Raw genomic sequence first — 18,502 nt, 5'->3', positions numbered from 1 at the left:
CCCCATACACAAACATTGTAGAGGTTTTACGTGTTGCATTATGATAGACCTGGGGCATGACCAAGTATTTATGTGGAGAACATGCATGCTGCCAGAGTGTAATGGTAATGCTGTTCTGCTCAGAAGGTAGTATGTATCAGGTCTTAATTATATTGCATTAAACATCATGATTTTTAAAAAATTCATTCATGGGATGTGGATGCTGCTGGCTAGGCCAGTATTTATTGCCCATCACTAATTGTGCTTTAGAAGGTGGTGGTGCACTGCCATTTTGCACCACTAAAGTCCATGTGGTGTTGATACCCCAACAGTGCTGTTAGGAAACTTGGTTGGCTTGGACAAGTTGGGTCGAACAACAATGAAGGAATGGCAATCAAAGAGTTAACTCACTACAATATCCAAACTCCAGCATCTAGATGTCTTTTACCCTGGCATCAGGCAAGCAACAACATTTTCAGAACTGCCCACTGCGGCTGCAGAAAACAGTATCTATCCCACTAACTATACTATTCCTCCAACTACCACATTCCTTTTCACTTCTCTGTCATAAATGACGTCCTGCCCCATGGTCAGATTGTCCAACCACCCTGCAGTCCCTGTTCTCATCCAGAATTATTGGCCAAGGTCAAAGGCAAGGATGCTCCTCCAGCACTATATACTGGACCCCCAAAGCTGCCTGACCCACAGTCACACCCTCTGTCCCGGACCACCACCCAAACCTAAAGTTCTAATTAACCTCAGTGATGTTAATGCTTCCCACAACAAAGTGTGCAGGTAACCACCCCTCCCTGATGCCCTGCAACTTTGGGCCCCAGGAACTTGAGCTGCAGTCATTTACCACAGGTATCACTATCCAGGATTGCAACGCTCTCCACAAAATCTCACATGTTGCAGTTACAGCAAACTACATATCCAAACCACCTGGGGCAGCATGGTGGCAGTGGTTAGCACTGCTGCCTCACATGCCAGGGACCTGGGTTTGATTCCTGGCTTGGGTCACTGTCTGTGTCGAGTTTGCAAGTTCTCCCTGTGTCTGCATGGGTTTCCTCCAAGTGCTCCAGTTTCCTCCCATAGTCCAAAGATGTGCAGGTTAGGTGGATTGGCCATGCTAAATTTTCCCTCAGTGTACCTGAACAAGTGCTGGAGTGTAGTGTGGTAACTAGGGGATTTTTCACAGTAACTTCATTGCAGTGTGAATGTAAGTCTACTTGTGACTAATAAATAAACTTTACTATCCTGCCACACCTGACATTATTTGATTAGTTAATAATTTAGCAAAGTAATACCAACTTACACTTCTTAGCTTAGAGACAAGAAAAACTCACTAGCTACCAGAAGTAAAACAAATAGAATGTGCCACAGTTCACCTTTCCCCAATTCTATTCTGTTTACAAAGCACTCCGTCTCTGAAAACTCAGCACATTTTAGAATGTCACACAAATTTTCTTTCCCTATGTCGATCACTATTGAAACAATTTAGGTTTCACTTTATTCTGTACTGTCCATTACTAGGGGGCACAGGTTTAATGTGCAAGGGGCAAGGTTTAAAGGAGATGTACGAGGCAGAATTTTTACACAGAGGGTGGTGGGTGCCTGGAACTCGTTGCCGGGGGAGGTAGTGAAAGCGGATACGGTAGTGACTTTTAAGGGGCGTCTTGACAAATACATGATTAGGATGGGAATAGAGGGATATGGTCCCCGGAAGGGTAGGGGGTTTTAGTTAAGTCGGGCAGCATGGTCGGTGCAGGCTTGGAGGACCAAAGGGCCCGTTCCTGTGCTGTAATTTTCTTTGTTTTTTGTTCTTTGTCATTTTTTGGCTAAGGGACACAAATGGTTTCCTTACGCACAAATTCAGATTTAAATAACCCGCCTTCTCCTATATCTCTGTTATTTCAGCTGAGCAGTAAACCTGCATCTACCTTTCTCAAATCTTTACTGATTCTCGAAAATTAAACCTCCCTGAAATCCAACTGCAACATTGAATTGTCTGCAGCCCAACTAGAAAGGATGTGAAAACTTTGGTGCGGCAGGATTATCGAGCAATGCAGCACGGAAATAGGCCCTTCAGCCCAACCGGCCCGTACCGACCATGGTGCCCTCCCAGCTGGTCCCAATTGACCACATTTGGCCCATATCCCTCTAATCCTCTCCCATCCACATACTTATCCAAATGCTTTTTAAACCTCAACCACTTTCACTGGCAGCTCATTCCATGTACGCACCACCCTCTGCGTGAAGAAGTTGCCCTTCAGGTCCCTTTTAAATCTTTCCCCTCTCTTAAACCTATGCCCTCTAGTTTTCAATTCCCCTTCCCTGGGAAAAGACTATGTGCGTTCATTCTATCTATGCACCTCATGATTTTATGTACCTCAATAAGGTCACCCCTCATTCTCCTATGTTCCAAGGAATAATGTCCTAGCCTGGCCAACCTCTCCCTATAACTCAGGCCCACTAGTCCTGGCAACATCGTAAATCTTCTTTGCACTCTCTCCAATTTATCAATGTCTTTCCTATAACAGTGTGACCAAAATTGTACACAATACTCCAAGTGCGGCCTCACAAACGACTTATACAACTGTAACATAATGTCCCAACTCCTTTTCTCAATACCCTGACTGATGAAAGCCAGTGAGCTAAACACCTTCTTCACCACCCTGTCTACCTGTGACGATGCTTTCAACGAACTATGTACTTGAACTCCCAGGTCCCTCTGTTCCTCAACACTCCCCAGGGCCCTAACATTCACGGTATAAGTTCTACCCTGTTTTGACTTTCCAAAATGCAACACTTCACACTTATCTGTATTGAAAACCATTTGCCAATCCTCGCCCCCCCCACTTCCCTAACTGATCAAGATTCCTCTGTGATCTTTGATAACCTTCTTCACTATCAATGATACCTTCTAATTTAGTATTATCCGAAAACTTACTAACCATGCCTTGTACATTCACCTCCAAATCATTTATATAAATAACAAGGGTCCCAACTATTAGATTTAACTATTATATTTGAGAAGATAAGACTGCATTAAAAAAACCTGTGACGCTATTTCACCCTGAAGAATAACCATTCGAATATTGATGAAAAAAGAGACATGCTATCAAAGCTTTTCATCTTGCACTCATCAGGACAGCCAGCAAGAAATTACTAAAATAAAAGGAGGAGCAACAATTTATACTGCATGAGAAGAGAGTGCTGATTGGTTTGCAAATTAACTCATTGGTGGAGGTATTGCCAACACTAATGAAACCTGATTCATTATCATGATGTGCCTGTGTCTTTTCCTCTTCCATTGCCTGATTCCATCTTTAGAGTCCATTGAGTAGCAGAATTTAACAACAAAAGCGAAGTCCATTGTTATTATTTTACCGACGATTACAGCATTCAGTTAAATTTGTCTTAATGCCCACAGGCAAGATGATTCTGTCAAGATATCAATTTCCCAGGATACTTCAGCTGAGTGATTATGGAAAGATGTCACCATAGAAATAGCAACAGTACCCTCCCCCCCCCCGCCCCGCCAACCACCCCGAAAGAATCTAATTGAAACCAATACTCTCTTAAAAATAGGAACTCATTTCAATTTACAGCTTGGATGGAATGCTCTGTCAGAAAGTAGTGCAGAATGGATGGGTCGAATTCTATGCCAGTGTCTGGGTGAACATTGGAGATTGGGTTTGTACTCGTTGGAATTTAGAAGGCTGAGGGGGGATCTTATAGAGACCTATAAGACAATGAAGAGGCTGGATAGGGTAGAGGTGGAGAGATTCTTTCCACTTAGAAAGGAAGCTAGAACTAGAGGGCACAGCCTCAAAATAAAGGGGGGTCAGTTTAGGACAGAGTTGAGGAGGAATTTCTTCTCTCAGAGGGTGGTGAATCTCTGGAATTCTCTGCCCACTGAAGTGGTGGAGGCTTCCTCGTTGAATATGTTTAAATCACGGATAGATGGATTCCTGATCGGTAAGGGAATTAGGGGTTATAGGGATCAGGCGGGTAAGTGGAACTGATCCACTACAGATCAGCCATGATCTTATTGAATGGCGGGGCAGGCTCGAGGGGCTAGATGGCCTACTCCTGCTCCTATTTCTTATGTTCTCATGTTCTTATAACATGCTTAACAATTCATTTTGATTTGATTTATTATTGTCAAATGTATTAGTATACAGTGAAAAGTATTGCTTATTGCGTGCTATACACACAAAGCATACCGTTCATAGAGAAGGAAAGGAGAGAGTGCAGAATGTAGTGTTACAGTCATAGCTGGGGTGTAGAGAAAGATCAAGTTATTGCGAGGTAAGTCCATTCAAAAGTCTGACAGCAGCAGGGAAGAAGCTGTGCTTGAGTCGGTTGGTACGTGACCTCAGACTTTTGTATCTTTTTCCCGACGGAAGAAGGTGGAAGAGAAAATGTCTGGGGTACGTGGGGTCCTTAATTATGAAGGCTGCTTTTCCGAGGCAGTGGGAAGTGTAGATAGAGTCAATGGACGGGAGGCTGGTTTGCGTGATGGATTGGGCTACATTCACGGCCTTTTGTAGTTCCTTGCGGTCTTGGGCAGAGCAGGAGCCCATACCAAGCTGTGATACAACCAGAAAGAATGCTTTCTATGGTGCATCTGTAAGAGTTGGTGAGAGTCGTAGCGGACATGCCAAATTTCCTTTTTTACAAAGCAATCTAAATTGTTTTGTTGCTGTGGATACAACTCAACCTTCTCTGCTTCTCTTCGCTGCCATTTTAGTCAAGATTTTATTAGCAGGTTTTCGAGCTACTTTCTCAATCTGAGGCACTTTCAGAAACACATTTTCTGAGCAGCTCCCAGCATTTTTTGCAGTTGTAAGATTTGATTGGTGGGGCTGTTTGCAAACCTAATTAGCATAATATATTGGTTATCTGGACTTTTCCAATGCATGTGTTGTTATGTTCAAAATCGACAAATAGGCAACATTTAGGAAGGTGTTTGGTATGATATTAGTGGTCCCACTTGTACTCTCCACGACATTGTGTGTAAGCACAACAATAAGGTGGTTCGGCGGTTGGGGGTATATATATGTGTGGCAGCACCATATTAATACAGGCATTCTGAAGACCTGCTTACTAGGCTACATACGGAGAACTCTAGTTTCTCACAACTCTGCGCCTAGGGGAAAGTCCCCGGACCCGTGGGCAGTGAATGTCCCGCCTCAAAGCGAGGTCCCTGCCTTGCACAGCCTTGCACTCAGCGCTAAGAGGTCTCCGGACTGAGCGCGCAGGCCGCAGGCGGGGCAGCCGTCCGAGCCGGTAGTAACGCAGGTAATGTACTGGGTACATGAACAACACGGGGCTCATTCTCAGAGTGTCCTCTTTTACAACCGCCCCCATCCCCCCGCGCTGCCTGTTACTATGGCAACCCGCCGCCGTTGCTTTAGTAACCGACCGATGGGAGAATGCCATGTCTTTCTTCTGCCGCCGGCATCTTCCTTCATCATTCCAATTGGCTCTATGCCCTGACCGAGTGTAGACGCGCGACAAGGACAAGGGGTTTATTTTATTTATTGAGGCGCTGGGGCCCAGCTCAGGTCGTGTGTGGGTAGCGCGAGTGCGCAGGCGCAGCTTTACTGCGGCACGCCGGCTGGTACAGCCGCCTCACAGCTCCATTGATCCGGGTTCGATTCCCGGCCTCGGGTCACTGTCTGTGCAGAGTTTGCACATCGTCCCCGTGTTTGGTTGGGTTTCCTCCGCGTGCTCCGGTTTCCACTGGCCATGCTAAATTCTCCCTCAGTGTACCCGAACAGGCGCCGCAGTGTGGCGACTAGGGGATTTTCACAGTTACTTCATTGCAGTGTTAATGTAATGTTAACTCTTTCGGTTAATGTAAACCTACTTGTGACACGAATAAATAAATTGCCCAAGAGCCAGCAAACAGCGAGTGCGCAGGCGCGCAATGGGTGGCGTGAGTGCGCAGACGCAGTTTGAATGCACAGCCGCTCACCGGCAGTGCGCAGCAAGGTGTACTGCGCATGCGCAGTGAGTGCGCAGGCGCATAGCGGGTGGTGTGAGGGCAGGGATGCCGACGGGCAGTGAGTGCACCGGTGCCAACGAGGCAATGCGCAGGCGCCAGCCGGCAGTGAGTGCGGGAGGGCGCTAGGTTTGTTTGGATCCGGGGGAAGCGGCTGGGCCCGGAGCCGGGAACCCGGCACCATGCTCGGCCTCACACAGTGCCCCAAGGCCCGGCTCTCCGGCTATGTGGAGGACTACCTGGAGAGTGTGGAGACACTGCCACAGGAGCTGCAGCGGAGCGTCTCCCGACTGAGAGAGATCGATACCCGGTACCGAGGTGAGAGAGATCGGGGGGGGAGTGAGAGAGATGGGGGGGGGGGGAGTGAGAGAGATGGGGGGGGGGGGGGGGGGGGAGTGAGAGAGATGGGGGGGTGGGGGGAGAGAGAGATCGGGGGGGGGGGGGGGGGAGAGAGAGATCGGGGGGGGGGGGGGGGAGAGAGAGATCGGGGGGGGGGGGGGGAGAGAGAGATCGGGGGGGGGGGGGGGAGAGAGAGATCGGGGGGGGGGGGGGAGAGAGAGATCGGGGGGGGGGGGGGAGAGAGAGATCGGGGGGGGGGGGGAGAGAGAGATCGGGGGGGGGGGGAGAGAGAGATCGGGGGGGGGGGGGGAGAGAGAGATCGGGGGGGGGGGAGAGAGAGAGAGATCGGGGGGGGGGGAGAGAGAGAGATCGGGGCGGGGGGGGAGAGAGAGAGATCGGGGGGGGGGGAGGAGAGAGAGAGATCGGGGGGGGGGGAGAGAGAGAGAGATCGGGGGGGGGGGGAGAGAGAGAGAGATCGGGGGGGGGGGGAGAGAGAGAGAGATCGGGGCGGGGGGGGAGAGAGAGAGATCGGGGGGGGGGAGGAGAGAGAGAGATCGGGGCGGGGGGGGGAGAGAGAGAGATCGGGGGGGGGGGGAGAGAGAGAGAGATCGGGGCGGGGGGGGAGAGAGAGAGATCGGGGGGGGGGGAGGAGAGAGAGAGATCGGGGGGGGGGGGAGAGAGAGAGATCGGGGGGGGGGGGGGGGAGAGAGAGAGATATCGGGGGGAGGGGGAGAGAGAGAGACCGGGGGGGGGGGGGGGAGAGAGAGAGAGACCGGCGGGGGAGAGAGAGAGACCGTGGGGGAGGGGGGGGGGGAGAGAGAGAGATCGGGGGGGGGGGGGGGGGAGAGAGAGAGATCGGGGGGAGAGAGAGAGAGACCGGCGGGGGAGAGAGAGAGACCGTGGGGGAGGGGGGGGGGGAGAGAGAGAGATCGGGGGGGGGGGGAGAGAGAGAGAGATCGGGGGGGGGGGGGGGGGGAGAGAGAGAGAGAGACCGGCGGGGGAGAGAGAGAGACCGTGGGGGAGGGGGGGGGGGGAGAGAGAGAGACCGGGGGGGAGGGGGGGGGAGAGAGAGAGACCGGGGGGGGAGAGAGAGAGACCGGGGGGAGGGGGGGGGGAGAGAGAGAGACGGGGGGGGGGGAGAGAGAGAGACCGGGGGAGGGGGGGGGAGAGAGAGAGACCGGGGGGGGGGGGGAGAGAGAGAGACCGGGGGGAGGGGGGGGGAGAGAGAGACCGGGGGGGGGGGGGGGGGGGGGGAAGAGAGAGACGGGGGGGGGGGAGAGAGAGAGACGGGGGGGGGGGGGGAGAGAGAGAGACGGGGGGGGGGGGGGGAGAGAGAGAGACGGGGGGGGGGAGAGAGTGAGAGACGGGGGGGGGGGGGGGAGAGAGAGAGAGACCGGGGGGGGGGCGGGGGGAGAGAGAGAGAGACGGGGGGGGGGGGGGAGAGAGAGAGAGACGGGGGGGGGGGGAGAGAGAGACGGGGGGGGGGGGGAGAGAGAGAGAGACGGGGGGGGGGGGGGGGAGAGAGAGAGAGACGGGGGGGGGGGGGAGAGAGAGAGAGAGCCGGGGGGGGGGGGGGGGGGGAAGAGAGAGAGACCGGCGGGGGGAGGGGGGGGAGAGAGAGAGAGACCGGAGGGGGGGGGGGAGAGAGAGAGACGAGGGGGGGGGGAGAGAGAGAGACGAGGGGGAGAGAGAGAGATCGGGGGGGGGGGGGGGGTGGGGGAGAGAGAGAGAGAGAGATGGGGGGTGGGGGGGGAGAGAGAGAGAGGTGGGGGGGGGGAGAGAGAGAGATCGGGGGGGGGGTGGGGGGGAGAGAGAGAGATGGGGGGGGTGGGGGGGGAGAGAGAGAGAGATGGGGGGGGGGAGAGAGAGAGAGACGGGGGGGGGGGAGAGAGAGAGAGACGGGGGGGGGGGAGAGAGAGAGAGACGGGGGAGGGGGGGGAGAGAGAGAGAGACGGGGGAGGGGGAGAGAGAGACCGGGGGGAGGGGGGGGGAGAGAGAGAGACCGGGGGGAGGGGGGGGGAGAGATCGGGGTGGGGGAGGGGGGGGAGAGATCGGGGTGGGGGAGGGGGGGGAGAGAGGGAGGGGGGGGAGAGAGAGATCGGGGGGGAGGGGGGGGAGAGAGAGATCGGGGGGGAGGGGGGGGAGAGAGAGATCGGGGGGGAGGGGGGGGAGAGAGAGATGGGGGGGGGGTGGGGGGGGAGAGAGAGATGGGGGGGGGGGTGGGGGGGGAGAGAGAGAGATCGGGGGGGGGTGGGGGGGGAGAGAGAGAGAGATCGGGGGGGGGGTGGGGGGGGAGAGAGAGAGATCGGGGGGGGGTGGGGGGGGAGAGAGAGATCGGGGGGGGTGGGGGGGAGAGAGAGATCGGGGGGGGTGGGGGGGGAGAGAGAGAGATCGGGGGGGGTGGGGGGGAGAGAGAGAGATCGGGGGGGGTGGGGGGGAGAGAGAGAGATCGGGGGGGGGTGTGGGGGGGAGAGAGAGAGAGATCGGGGGGGGGTGGGGGGGAGAGAGAGAGAGATCGGGGGGGGTGGGGGGGGAGAGAGAGAGAGATCGGGGGGGGGTGGGGGGGGAGAGAGAGAGAGATCGGGGGGGGCTGGGGGGGAGAGAGAGAGAGATCGGGGGGGGTGGGGGGGAGAGAGAGAGAGATCGGGGGGGGGTAGGGGGGAGAGAGAGAGACGGGGGGGGGGGAAGAGAGAGAGACCGGCGGGGGGAGGGGGGGAGAGAGAGAGAGACGGGGGGGGGAGAGAGAGAGACCGGGGAGGGGGGGGGGAGGGAGAGAGACCGGGGGGGGGGAGGGAGAGAGACCGGGGGGAGGGGGGGGGAAGAGAGAGAGATCGGGGGGGAGGAGGGGGGGGGGAGAAAGAGAGAGACCGGGGGGAGGGGGGGGAGAGAGAGAGATCGGGGGGAGGGGGGGGAGAGAGAGAGATCGGGGGGGGAGGGGGTGAGAGAGAGAGATCGGCGGGGAGGGGGGGGAGAGAGAGAGATCGGGGGGGAGGGTGGGGGGGGGGGAGAGAGAGAGATCGGGGGGGTGGGGGGGAGAGAGAGAGGTGGGGGGGGGGAGAGAGAGATGGGGGGGTGGGGGGGGGAGAGAGAGATCGGGGGTGGGGGGGGAGAGAGAGAGATCGGGGGGGGGATGGGGGGGAGAGAGAGATGGGGGGGAGAGAGAGATCGGGGGGGTGGGGGGGGGAGAGAGAGAGATCGGGGGGGGGGGGGGAGAGAGATCGGGGGTGGGGGGAGAGAGAGATCGGGGGGTGGGGGAGAGAGAGAGAGGCGGGTGGGGGGAGAGAGAGAGATCGGGGGGTTGGGGGGGAGAGAGAGACGGGGGGGGTGGAGAGAGAGAGACGGGGGGGGGGGGGGAGAGAGAGAGACGGGGGGGGAGGGAGAGAGAGACGGAGAGGGGGGAGAGAGAGAGACGGAGAGGGGGGAGAGAGAGAGACGGAGAGGGGGGAGAGAGAGAGAGACGGAGAGGGGGGAGAGAGAGAGAGACGGAGAGGGGGGAGAGAGAGAGACGGAGAGGGGGGAGAGAGAGAGACGGAGAGGGGGGAGAGAGAGAGATGGAGAGGGGGGAGAGAGAGAGACGGAGAGGGGGAGAGAGAGACGGGGGGGTGCAGCGAGAGACGGGGGTTTGCAAAGAGAGACGGGAGGGTGCAGAGAGAGAGAGACGGGGGGGGAGAGAGAGAGACGGGGGAGGAGAGAGAGAGAGAAACGGGGGGGAGAGAGAGACGGGGGGGGGGGAGAGAGAGAGAGACGGGGGGTTTGCAGAGAGACGTGGGGGGGTGCAGAGAGAGAGACGGGGGGGGGAGAGAGAGAGAGAGAGACGGGGGGTTTGCAGAGAGACGTTGGGGGGGTGCAGAGAGAGAGACTGGGGGGGGAACGAGAGAGAGACTGGGGGGGGACGAGAGAGAGACGGGGGGGGGACGAGAGAGAGACTGGGGGGGGGGGAGGAGAGAGAGACGGGGGGGAGAAAGAGAGACGGGGGGGAGAAAGAGAGAGAGAGCGGGACGGGGGCGGGGGGAAGAGAGAGAGAGACTGGGGGGGGAAGAGAGAGAGAGAGACTGAGGGGGGGGGAGAGAGAGAGAGACTGGGGGTTGGGAAGAGAGAGAGAGACTGGGGGTGGGGAAGAGAGAGAGCGACTGGGCGGGGGGGGGGAAAGAGAGAGAGAGAGACTGAGGGTAGGGAAGAGAGAGAGAGACTTGCGGGGGGGGGGGAAGAGAGAGAGAGACTGGGGGGGGAAGAGAGAGAGAGACTGGGGGGGGAAAGAGAGAGAGACTGGGGGTGGGGAAGAGAGAGAGAGACGGGGTGGGGAAGAGAGAGAACGACTGGGCGGGGGGGGAAAGAGAGAGAGAGACTGGGGGTGGGGAAGAGAGAGAGACTGGGTGGGGGGGGGGGAAGAGAGAGAGACTGGGTGGGGGGGGGGGAAGAGAGAGAGAGAGACTGGGGGGGGGGAAAGAGAGAGAGAGCCTGGGGGGGGAAAGAGAGAGAGAGAGAGATGGGGGGGTGGGGGGGGAGAGAGAGACTGGGGGTGGGGGAAAGAGAGAGGGGATGGGGGGGGGGGGGTGGAGAGAAACCCAGAAGGGGGAGGGGCCTGTAACAAAGAACAATACAGCACAGGAACAGGCCCTTCGGCCCTCCAAGCCCGTGCCGCTCCCTGGTCCAAACTAGACCATTCTTTTGTATCCCTCCATTCCCACTCCATTCATGTGGCTATCTAGATAAGTCTTAAACGTTCCCAGTGTGTCCACCTCCACCACCTTGCCCGGTAGCGCATTCCAGGCCCCCACCACCCTCTGTGTAAAATACGTCCTTCTGATATCCATGTTAAACCTCCTCCCCCTTCACCTTGAACCTATGACCCCTCGTGAACGTCACCACCAACCTGGGAAAAAGCTTCCCACCGTTCACCCTATCTATGCCTTTCATAATTTTATACACCTCTATTAGGTCTCCCCTCATCCTCCGTCTTTCCAGTGAGAACAACCCCAGTTTACCCAATCTCTCCTCATAACTAAGCCCTTCCATACCAGGCAACATCCTAGTAAACACCACTGCACTCTCTCTAAAGCCTCCACGTCCTTCTGGTAGTGTGGCGACCAGAACTGGGCGCAGTATTCCAAATGCGGCCGAACCAACGTTCTATACATCTGCAACATCAGACCCCAACTTTTATACTCTATGCCCCGTCCTATAAAGGCAAGCATGCCATATGCCTTCTTCACCACCTTCTCCACCTGTGACGTCACCTTCAAGGATCCGTGGACTTGCACACCCAGGTCCCTCTGCGTATCTACACCCTTTATGGTTCTGCCATTTATCGTATAGCTCCTCCCTACGTTAGTTCTACCAAAATGCATCACTTCGCATTTATCTGGATTGAACTCCATTTGCTATTTCTTTGCCCAAATTTCCAGCCTATCTATATCCTTCTGTAGCCTCTGACAATGCTCCTCACTATCTGCAAGTCCTGCCATTTTCGTGTCATCCCCAAACTTACTGATCACCCCAGTTACTCCTTCTTCCAGATCGTTTATATAAATCACAAACAGCCGAGGTCCCAATGCAGAGCCCTGCGGAACACCATTAGTCACAGGCATCCAGCCGGAAAAAGACCCTTCCACTACCACCCTCTGTCTTCTGTGACCAAGCCAGTTCTCCACCCATCTAACCACCTCCCCCTTTATCCCATGAGATCCAACCTTTTGCACCAACCTACCATGAGGGACTTTGTCAAACGCTTTACTAAAGTCCATATAGACGACATCCACGGCCCTTCCCTCGTCAACCATTCTAGTCACTTCTTCAAAAAACTCCACCAGGTTAGTGAGGCATGACCTCCCTCTCACAAAACCATGCTGACTATCGTTAATGAGTTTATTCCTTTCTAAATGCGCGTACATCCTATCTCTAAGAATCCTCTCCAACAACTTCCCTACCACGGACGTCAAGCTCACCGGCCTATAATTTCCCGGGTTATCCTTCCTACCCTTCTTAAATAACGGGACCACATTAGCTATCCTCCAATCCTCTGGGACCTCGCCTGTGTCCAGTGACGAGACAAAGATTTGCGTCGGAGGCCCAGCGATTTCATCTCTCATCTCCCTGAGCAGCCTTGGATAGATTCCATCAGGCCCTGGGGATTTGTCAGTCTTTCTTTTCCCTAAAAAACCTAACACTTCCTCCCTTGTAATGGAGGTTTTCTCTAACGGGTCAACACTCCCCTCTGAGACACTCCCAGTCAACACATCCCTCTCCTTTGCGAATACCGACGCAAAGTATTCATTTAGGATCTCCCCTACTTCTTTGGGCTCTAAGCATAATTCCCCACTTTTGTCCCTGAGAGGTCCGATTTTTTTCCCTGACAACCCTTTTGCTCCTAATGTATGAATAAAATGCCTTGGGATTCTCCTTAATCCTGTCTGCCAAGGACATTTCGTGACCCCTTTTTGCCCTTCTAATTCCTCATTTGAGTTCTTTCCTACTTTCTTTGTATTCCTCCAGAGCTCCCTCCGTTTTTAGCTGCCTGGACCTAACGTACGCCACTCTTTTCTTTATGACCAATCGCTCAGTTTCCCTACCCATCCTATCCTTTTTTACAGGCACATGCCTATCCTGCAGCCCTAACAACTGTTCCTTAAAAGACTCCCACATGCCAGATGTGGATTTCCCCTCAAACAGCCGGAGGGGGGGGGGGGAAGGGCCCGGGAGGGGGAGGTGCCCGGAGGGCAGAGGGGGAGGAACGGGGAGAGGCAGACAGGCACGGGGGGGGGGGGGGGAGAGGCAGAGAGAGAGAGTGAGAGACACGGGGGGGGGGGGGGGGGGGAGGCGGTGACAAGGAGGGAGAGAGAGAGAGACTGGGGTGGGGGGGTAGGAGAGAGAGAGAGAGAGACCGGGGGAGGGGGGGAGAGAGAGAGGGGGTGGGGGGGGAGACCCGGAGTGAGACCCCCCGACCTGGGGATAGATGGAGAGAGAGTTTGAAGTTTATTCATTAGTGTCACAAGTGAGTTTACATTAACCCTACAGTTAAGTAACTGTGAAAATCTCCTCGTCACCACACTCCAGCGTTTGTTCGGGTGCACTGAAAGAGATTCTAGCATAGCCAATACACCTAACCAGTACGACTTTCAGACTGTGGGAGAGAACTGGAGCACCCGGAGGAAACCCACGCAGACACGGAGAATGTGCAGACTCTGCACAGACAGTGATCCAAGCCGAGAATTGAACCCAGGTCCCTGACACAGTGAGGCATCAGTGCTAACCACTGTGCCGCCCTCTCCGACTGACCGACCCAGGGATAGAGGGAGACAGGGAGCCCCGGGGGGATAGAGAGAGGGAGAGCGAGTGACCCCCAGGGGAGGTGGGGGTGTGGACAACGACCTGGGGATAGAAGAGGAAGAGCGAGTGACCCGGTGGGGGGAATAGAGGGAGCCAGCAACCTGGGGGTGGAGGGTGGATGGGGGGAGGGAGGGGCGGGGGGCTAGAGAGGGGGCAAGCGAATGACTCGGTGGTGGTGGGGGGGGGGGGGAGGGGGAGTGAGAGAGGCTTGATGTCGTCTTTGCTGTGAATTATCCTGAAGTTTTAATATTTTGATTTGATTTATTATTGTCATATGTATTAACATACAGTGAAAGGTATTGTTTCTTGCGCGCTATACAGACAAAACATACCGTTCATAGAGAAGGAAACGAGAGAGTGCAGAATGTAGTGTTACAGTCATAGCTAGGGTGTAGAGATAATGCAGCTTAACTTCTGCTTCTGCATTTCACCCTCCATATTCGGGGTGTAAATCTAAGCAATATGATTTTGTTTACTGTAACTATACTATACTGTCAAATGCTGTTATAATCTTCAAGACCGTCCCGTCCCTTAGTCTCCTGTTTTCTCGAGAGAAGAGTCCCAGACTGGTTAATCGTTCTGATATTATTTTAGTAAATCTGTTTGTTGCACCTTCTCCAGTGCATGCACTTTTCTGTTTGTGATATAAATTTTGAAGCTGGCTGGTGTGTATATTGTTGCATTTGTGCTGACTCAGTATACCAAGACAAGTGGCAATGACAATGAGAGGCCACAACGTCAACACAAGATGTACTGGCCATTTAAAAACAAAGAGGACTAATTTGTTCCTTACTGTCTGTGTGGCTTCTCTCTCATTGGGGTCAAATGTAGTCTAATGAGTTTGTTTAATATACTGGGAACTGATTGCAGCCCAGGATACTGATGAATGTTAAAATAGTTTATCATGTTAATTGCTACTTAATTTGCAAACAGAAATTTTATTTCCCTGTTTCAGAAGTTTTGAAGGAACTTGATGATGCTTATGAAAAGTATAAGCAGGAAACAGACATTGCTCAAAGGAAGCGACTGCTGCATCATCTCCAGCGAGCGCTAATTAACAGCCAAGAGCTGGGGGATGAGAAGATTCAGATTGTCACTCACATGAGTGAACAGGTGGAGAATTGTGCAAGGGAGATGGATAGTCACTCCGAATGTTTCGAGGACCCAACCGAACATGAGAAGTCTATCGAGAAGGTCAAGATGGAAGTGTCTCAAATGGAAAGGCCTTCCAGAAGGCTGCGTAGACCGAAAAACGGTGAAAACCGTGAATTGTGCCACATTGGTAATGAAACTGAAGAAGGAGAGGAGCCTCCTAAAGAGAAAAAATCAAAATCTGCAAAGAAGAAGCGCTCGAAAGCTCGACCAGAAAGGGAAGTCTCTCCCATTGACTTTCCGATCGATCCTAATGAACCCACTTACTGCCTCTGCAACCAGGTGTCCTATGGTGAAATGATAGGTTGTGATAATGAGGAATGTCCAATCGAGTGGTTTCATTTCTCTTGTGTAGGATTAACATACAAGCCAAAAGGTAAATGGTACTGTCCAAAATGCAGAGGTGAAACTGAAAAGACTATGGACAAATGCATAGAAAAATCAAAAAAGGATAGGAAGTCAAGGTAGTGCTGACTGTACATTTTAAAAGATTTTCATAACTTCTGTCATCATGTATAAGAATATTAGCTTAAATTGTATGTATAACTATGCAATCATTTTTACTATGGTATTAAACGTGGCTAAATTTTGACTGTATAGAGTCATGCACCACAACAGTATTTGTGAAGATACGCTTGTTTAAACAGTTTTTAAATAGGCAGAAATGTTTTCAGTAGCTGAATTCAGATCTGTTTGCGCCTGTGGCTTAATGTGTAGAAAAATTATAACACTTAAACTGGACTGTACCATCTTTAGGTTGTGAAACTGGGAGCAGTAACTTAATCTCAGTTTAGTGGAATGGTAATCTGGAATAAAATGCTAGACTTGTCAGTAATGAACCTCCTTTAGGGGAAGAAATCTGCCATCCTTATTTGGTTTGGCCAACATGTGACTCTTAACTCCAAAGATGTGCACGTAGTTGGATTGGCCATGCTAAATTGACCTTTAATGTTAGGGGATGTAGCAGGGTAAATATGTAGGGTTAGGGCCTGGGTGTAACTTGTTGGTGCAGGCTCAATGGACCGAATGGCACTGTATATTTTATAATTCTATAATTGGCCTCGCAAGCCACTCAGTTCTGGGGGACTCGAGGATATTTGGGTGGGCAATATTACTAGCATGCCCATGACACACTCCTCCCAAGAGCAAATAAGGATAGGGGTTGTTAGTGGGTAGACTTGCTGTACGGTTAATAGATGATGTGTCTGTGGCAAGGCACCTGTGAGGACTGCAGTGCCAGCAAAATGTTGACATGGAGATTCAAGCTCTCTGCGTGACTGATCTCTCCACAGGATGGGGAAAATGTGAGGGCTTTTGATACTCCAGCCTGCTTGTGTGCACCTAGTCAGCTAATAACATCAATATAGATGTTGTCACGTGTGACTTCCCTGACCCTCCCCAACCAACCATCTACCTGCAGACTCGTCTTGGAGCTAGGAAGCAAATAACATTTTATGTCCATACTAAAGGTATATTCTGTAGTACTGCAGCAAGGAATGGATCCTAAGGAGTTGTGACGTTTAAAGTGGCTTGCAAAAAGATGTGGGATTGTGCAGCGACGTCAGTGTTGATCATCTCTCTATTTGTCTAAAATAAAATGCAAAAACCACTCCACAATCGACCAAGTCACAAGGTCTGCAGTGGTGTTGTGAAGCTGGAAAAACTCAGTTTTACGCTGGTTGTTTCAGAAATATTGAACATTGGAAAATGTGACAATGTCCCCTCAAGCTGTTGTTAATTCCATGACTCCATTAGTTACATTGATTCCTTGTACAATATGCTGATTGATTATTGCTTTGCAAATAGAAAAATAGCACTCATTAATTTGCTTTGAAATACGAAGATAATAAGAAAATAGAAACTGTTCACTCAATACCCAAGTGAGGACATTGAAAATGTAATTAATTGAAATGGTCCAGGTGCTGCTGTGTGGGAAAGGAATAGATCGTGTGAATGAGCCATTCACGGAGCAAATGTAGGATGATGTGCTTAATCCACTCACTAACAACGAATGTTGAACATCAGCTAATGTATTAATGCCGATTTTATTTGGAAATTCCAAACAATGTAAAGAGATTGATCTGAATGAAGATTTAATTAATTATCTGGCAATTAAAAGATACTGAACAGCAAAAGTTCATTCTGCAAACATGCAATTTTGGTCTTGAAATTGACACTGCTTTGTTTCAGCACAAGTGACAACTCATGGGGTATAGTCTTTACACACCTTGCACGATGTCAGCAATTTTGCAAAATTCGATAATCTTAAAATGGCACCAACTATTGAACTGCCCAACCAATGCTTACAATATATACACTCGGGCCTGGTTATGACGTTGATTTAAATAGAATTGTCGTCTTCCTCACTGCTGCTAGATGCTTCTCCAAACAGATTCCCTCCGGTGGAATTTAATTCAAGCTTGTTCTTTGGTGTCAGCTTTAAGGTGATGAGGACAGGAGTGTTGCTCATGCCAAGGAGAATGAGGTTGCTTTCGAGTGCGAGAGTCATGTTCTGAATGGCGCTGTCAGGTGTAAAAACTGATAACACGGTGCCACCTTCAAGGTCCCATATACTCACATCACCTGAGGCAGGAGAGAGAAGGAATTGGTTAACCTGAAATGCCTTATTATATTTAAGCAACCAAATCAGGTGCTACTAAATGCAGCACAATACTCCCACGGTCAAAAAACTGTGTACGGGCTCTCAGATTAGTTCAAGGTTGAGAGTTCCCCAATTAAAATATCACAGGAAGAAGAGGACAGAAGTCTTGATTTGATTTATTATTGTCACGTGTTAATATATAGTGAAAAGTATTTTGTTGCATGCGATACAGTCAAAGCATACCATTCATAGAGAACGAAAGGAGAGGGTGCAGAATGTAGTGTTACAGTCATAGCTCGGGTGTAGAGAAAGATCAACTTAGTGCGAGGTAGGTTCATTCAAAAGTCTGATGGCAGCAGGGAAGAAGCTGTTCTTGAGTCGGTTGGTTAATGACCTCAACTTTTGTGTCTTTTTCCCGACGGAAGATGATGAGAGTATGTCATGGGTGCGTGGGGTCCTTAATTATGCTGGCTGTTTTTCCAAGGCAGCGGGAAATGTAGACTGAGTCAATGGATGAGAGGCTGTTTTGTCTGATGGACTGGGCTTCGTTCACGACCCTTTCTAGTTTCTTGCGGTCTTTGGCAGAGCAGGAGACATACCAAGTTGAGATACATCCAGAAAGGATGCTTTCTACAGTGCTTCTGTAAAAGTTGGTGAGAGTCGTTGCAGACAGGTCAAATTTCTTTAGTCTTCTGAGAAAGTAGAGGCATTGGTGGGCTTTTTTAACTAGTGTGTCAGCATGGGCAGACCAGGACAGGTTACTGGGGATCTAGACACCTAAAAACTTGAAGCTCTTGACCATATCTACTTCGTCCCCAGGGGCATGTAGACAGGGCATGTTCTCCACGATGCTTCCTGAAGTTGATGACTATCTTGTTTTGTTGTCATTGAGGGAGAGATTATTGGCACCATACCACTTCACCAGATTCTCTATTTCATTCCTGTCCTCTGTCTTGTCATTGTTTGAGATTCAACTCTCTACAGTGGTGTCATCAGCAAACTTCAAAATTGAGTTGGAGGGGAATTTGGCCATACAGTCATAGGTATATAAGGAGTATAGTAGGGGGCTGAGGACACAGCCTTGTGGGGCA

At 52.2% G+C, this 18,502-nt stretch overlaps 1 protein-coding gene across 1 annotated transcript; it reads left to right on the top strand.

Moving 5' to 3' along the window:
• The first annotated feature begins 5,130 nt into the window (after positions 1-5,130).
• On the top strand, positions 5,131-16,963 carry ing2 (inhibitor of growth family, member 2). Its single transcript, XM_078215081.1, has 2 exons — positions 5,131-6,310; positions 14,613-16,963. The coding sequence occupies exons 1-2, from the start codon at positions 6,175-6,177 to the stop codon at positions 15,275-15,277; spliced, it is 801 nt and encodes a 266-aa protein (XP_078071207.1). The 5' UTR covers positions 5,131-6,174; the 3' UTR covers positions 15,278-16,963.
• The last annotated feature ends 1,539 nt before the right edge of the window (positions 16,964-18,502 follow it).

The sequence above is a fragment of the Mustelus asterias genome, chromosome 6 (genome assembly GCF_964213995.1).
Source record: "Mustelus asterias chromosome 6, sMusAst1.hap1.1, whole genome shotgun sequence".
NCBI lineage: Eukaryota > Metazoa > Chordata > Chondrichthyes > Carcharhiniformes > Triakidae > Mustelus > Mustelus asterias.
The sequence above is the reverse complement of the archived record's forward strand: the minus strand, read 5'-3'. Positions and strand labels throughout refer to the sequence as shown.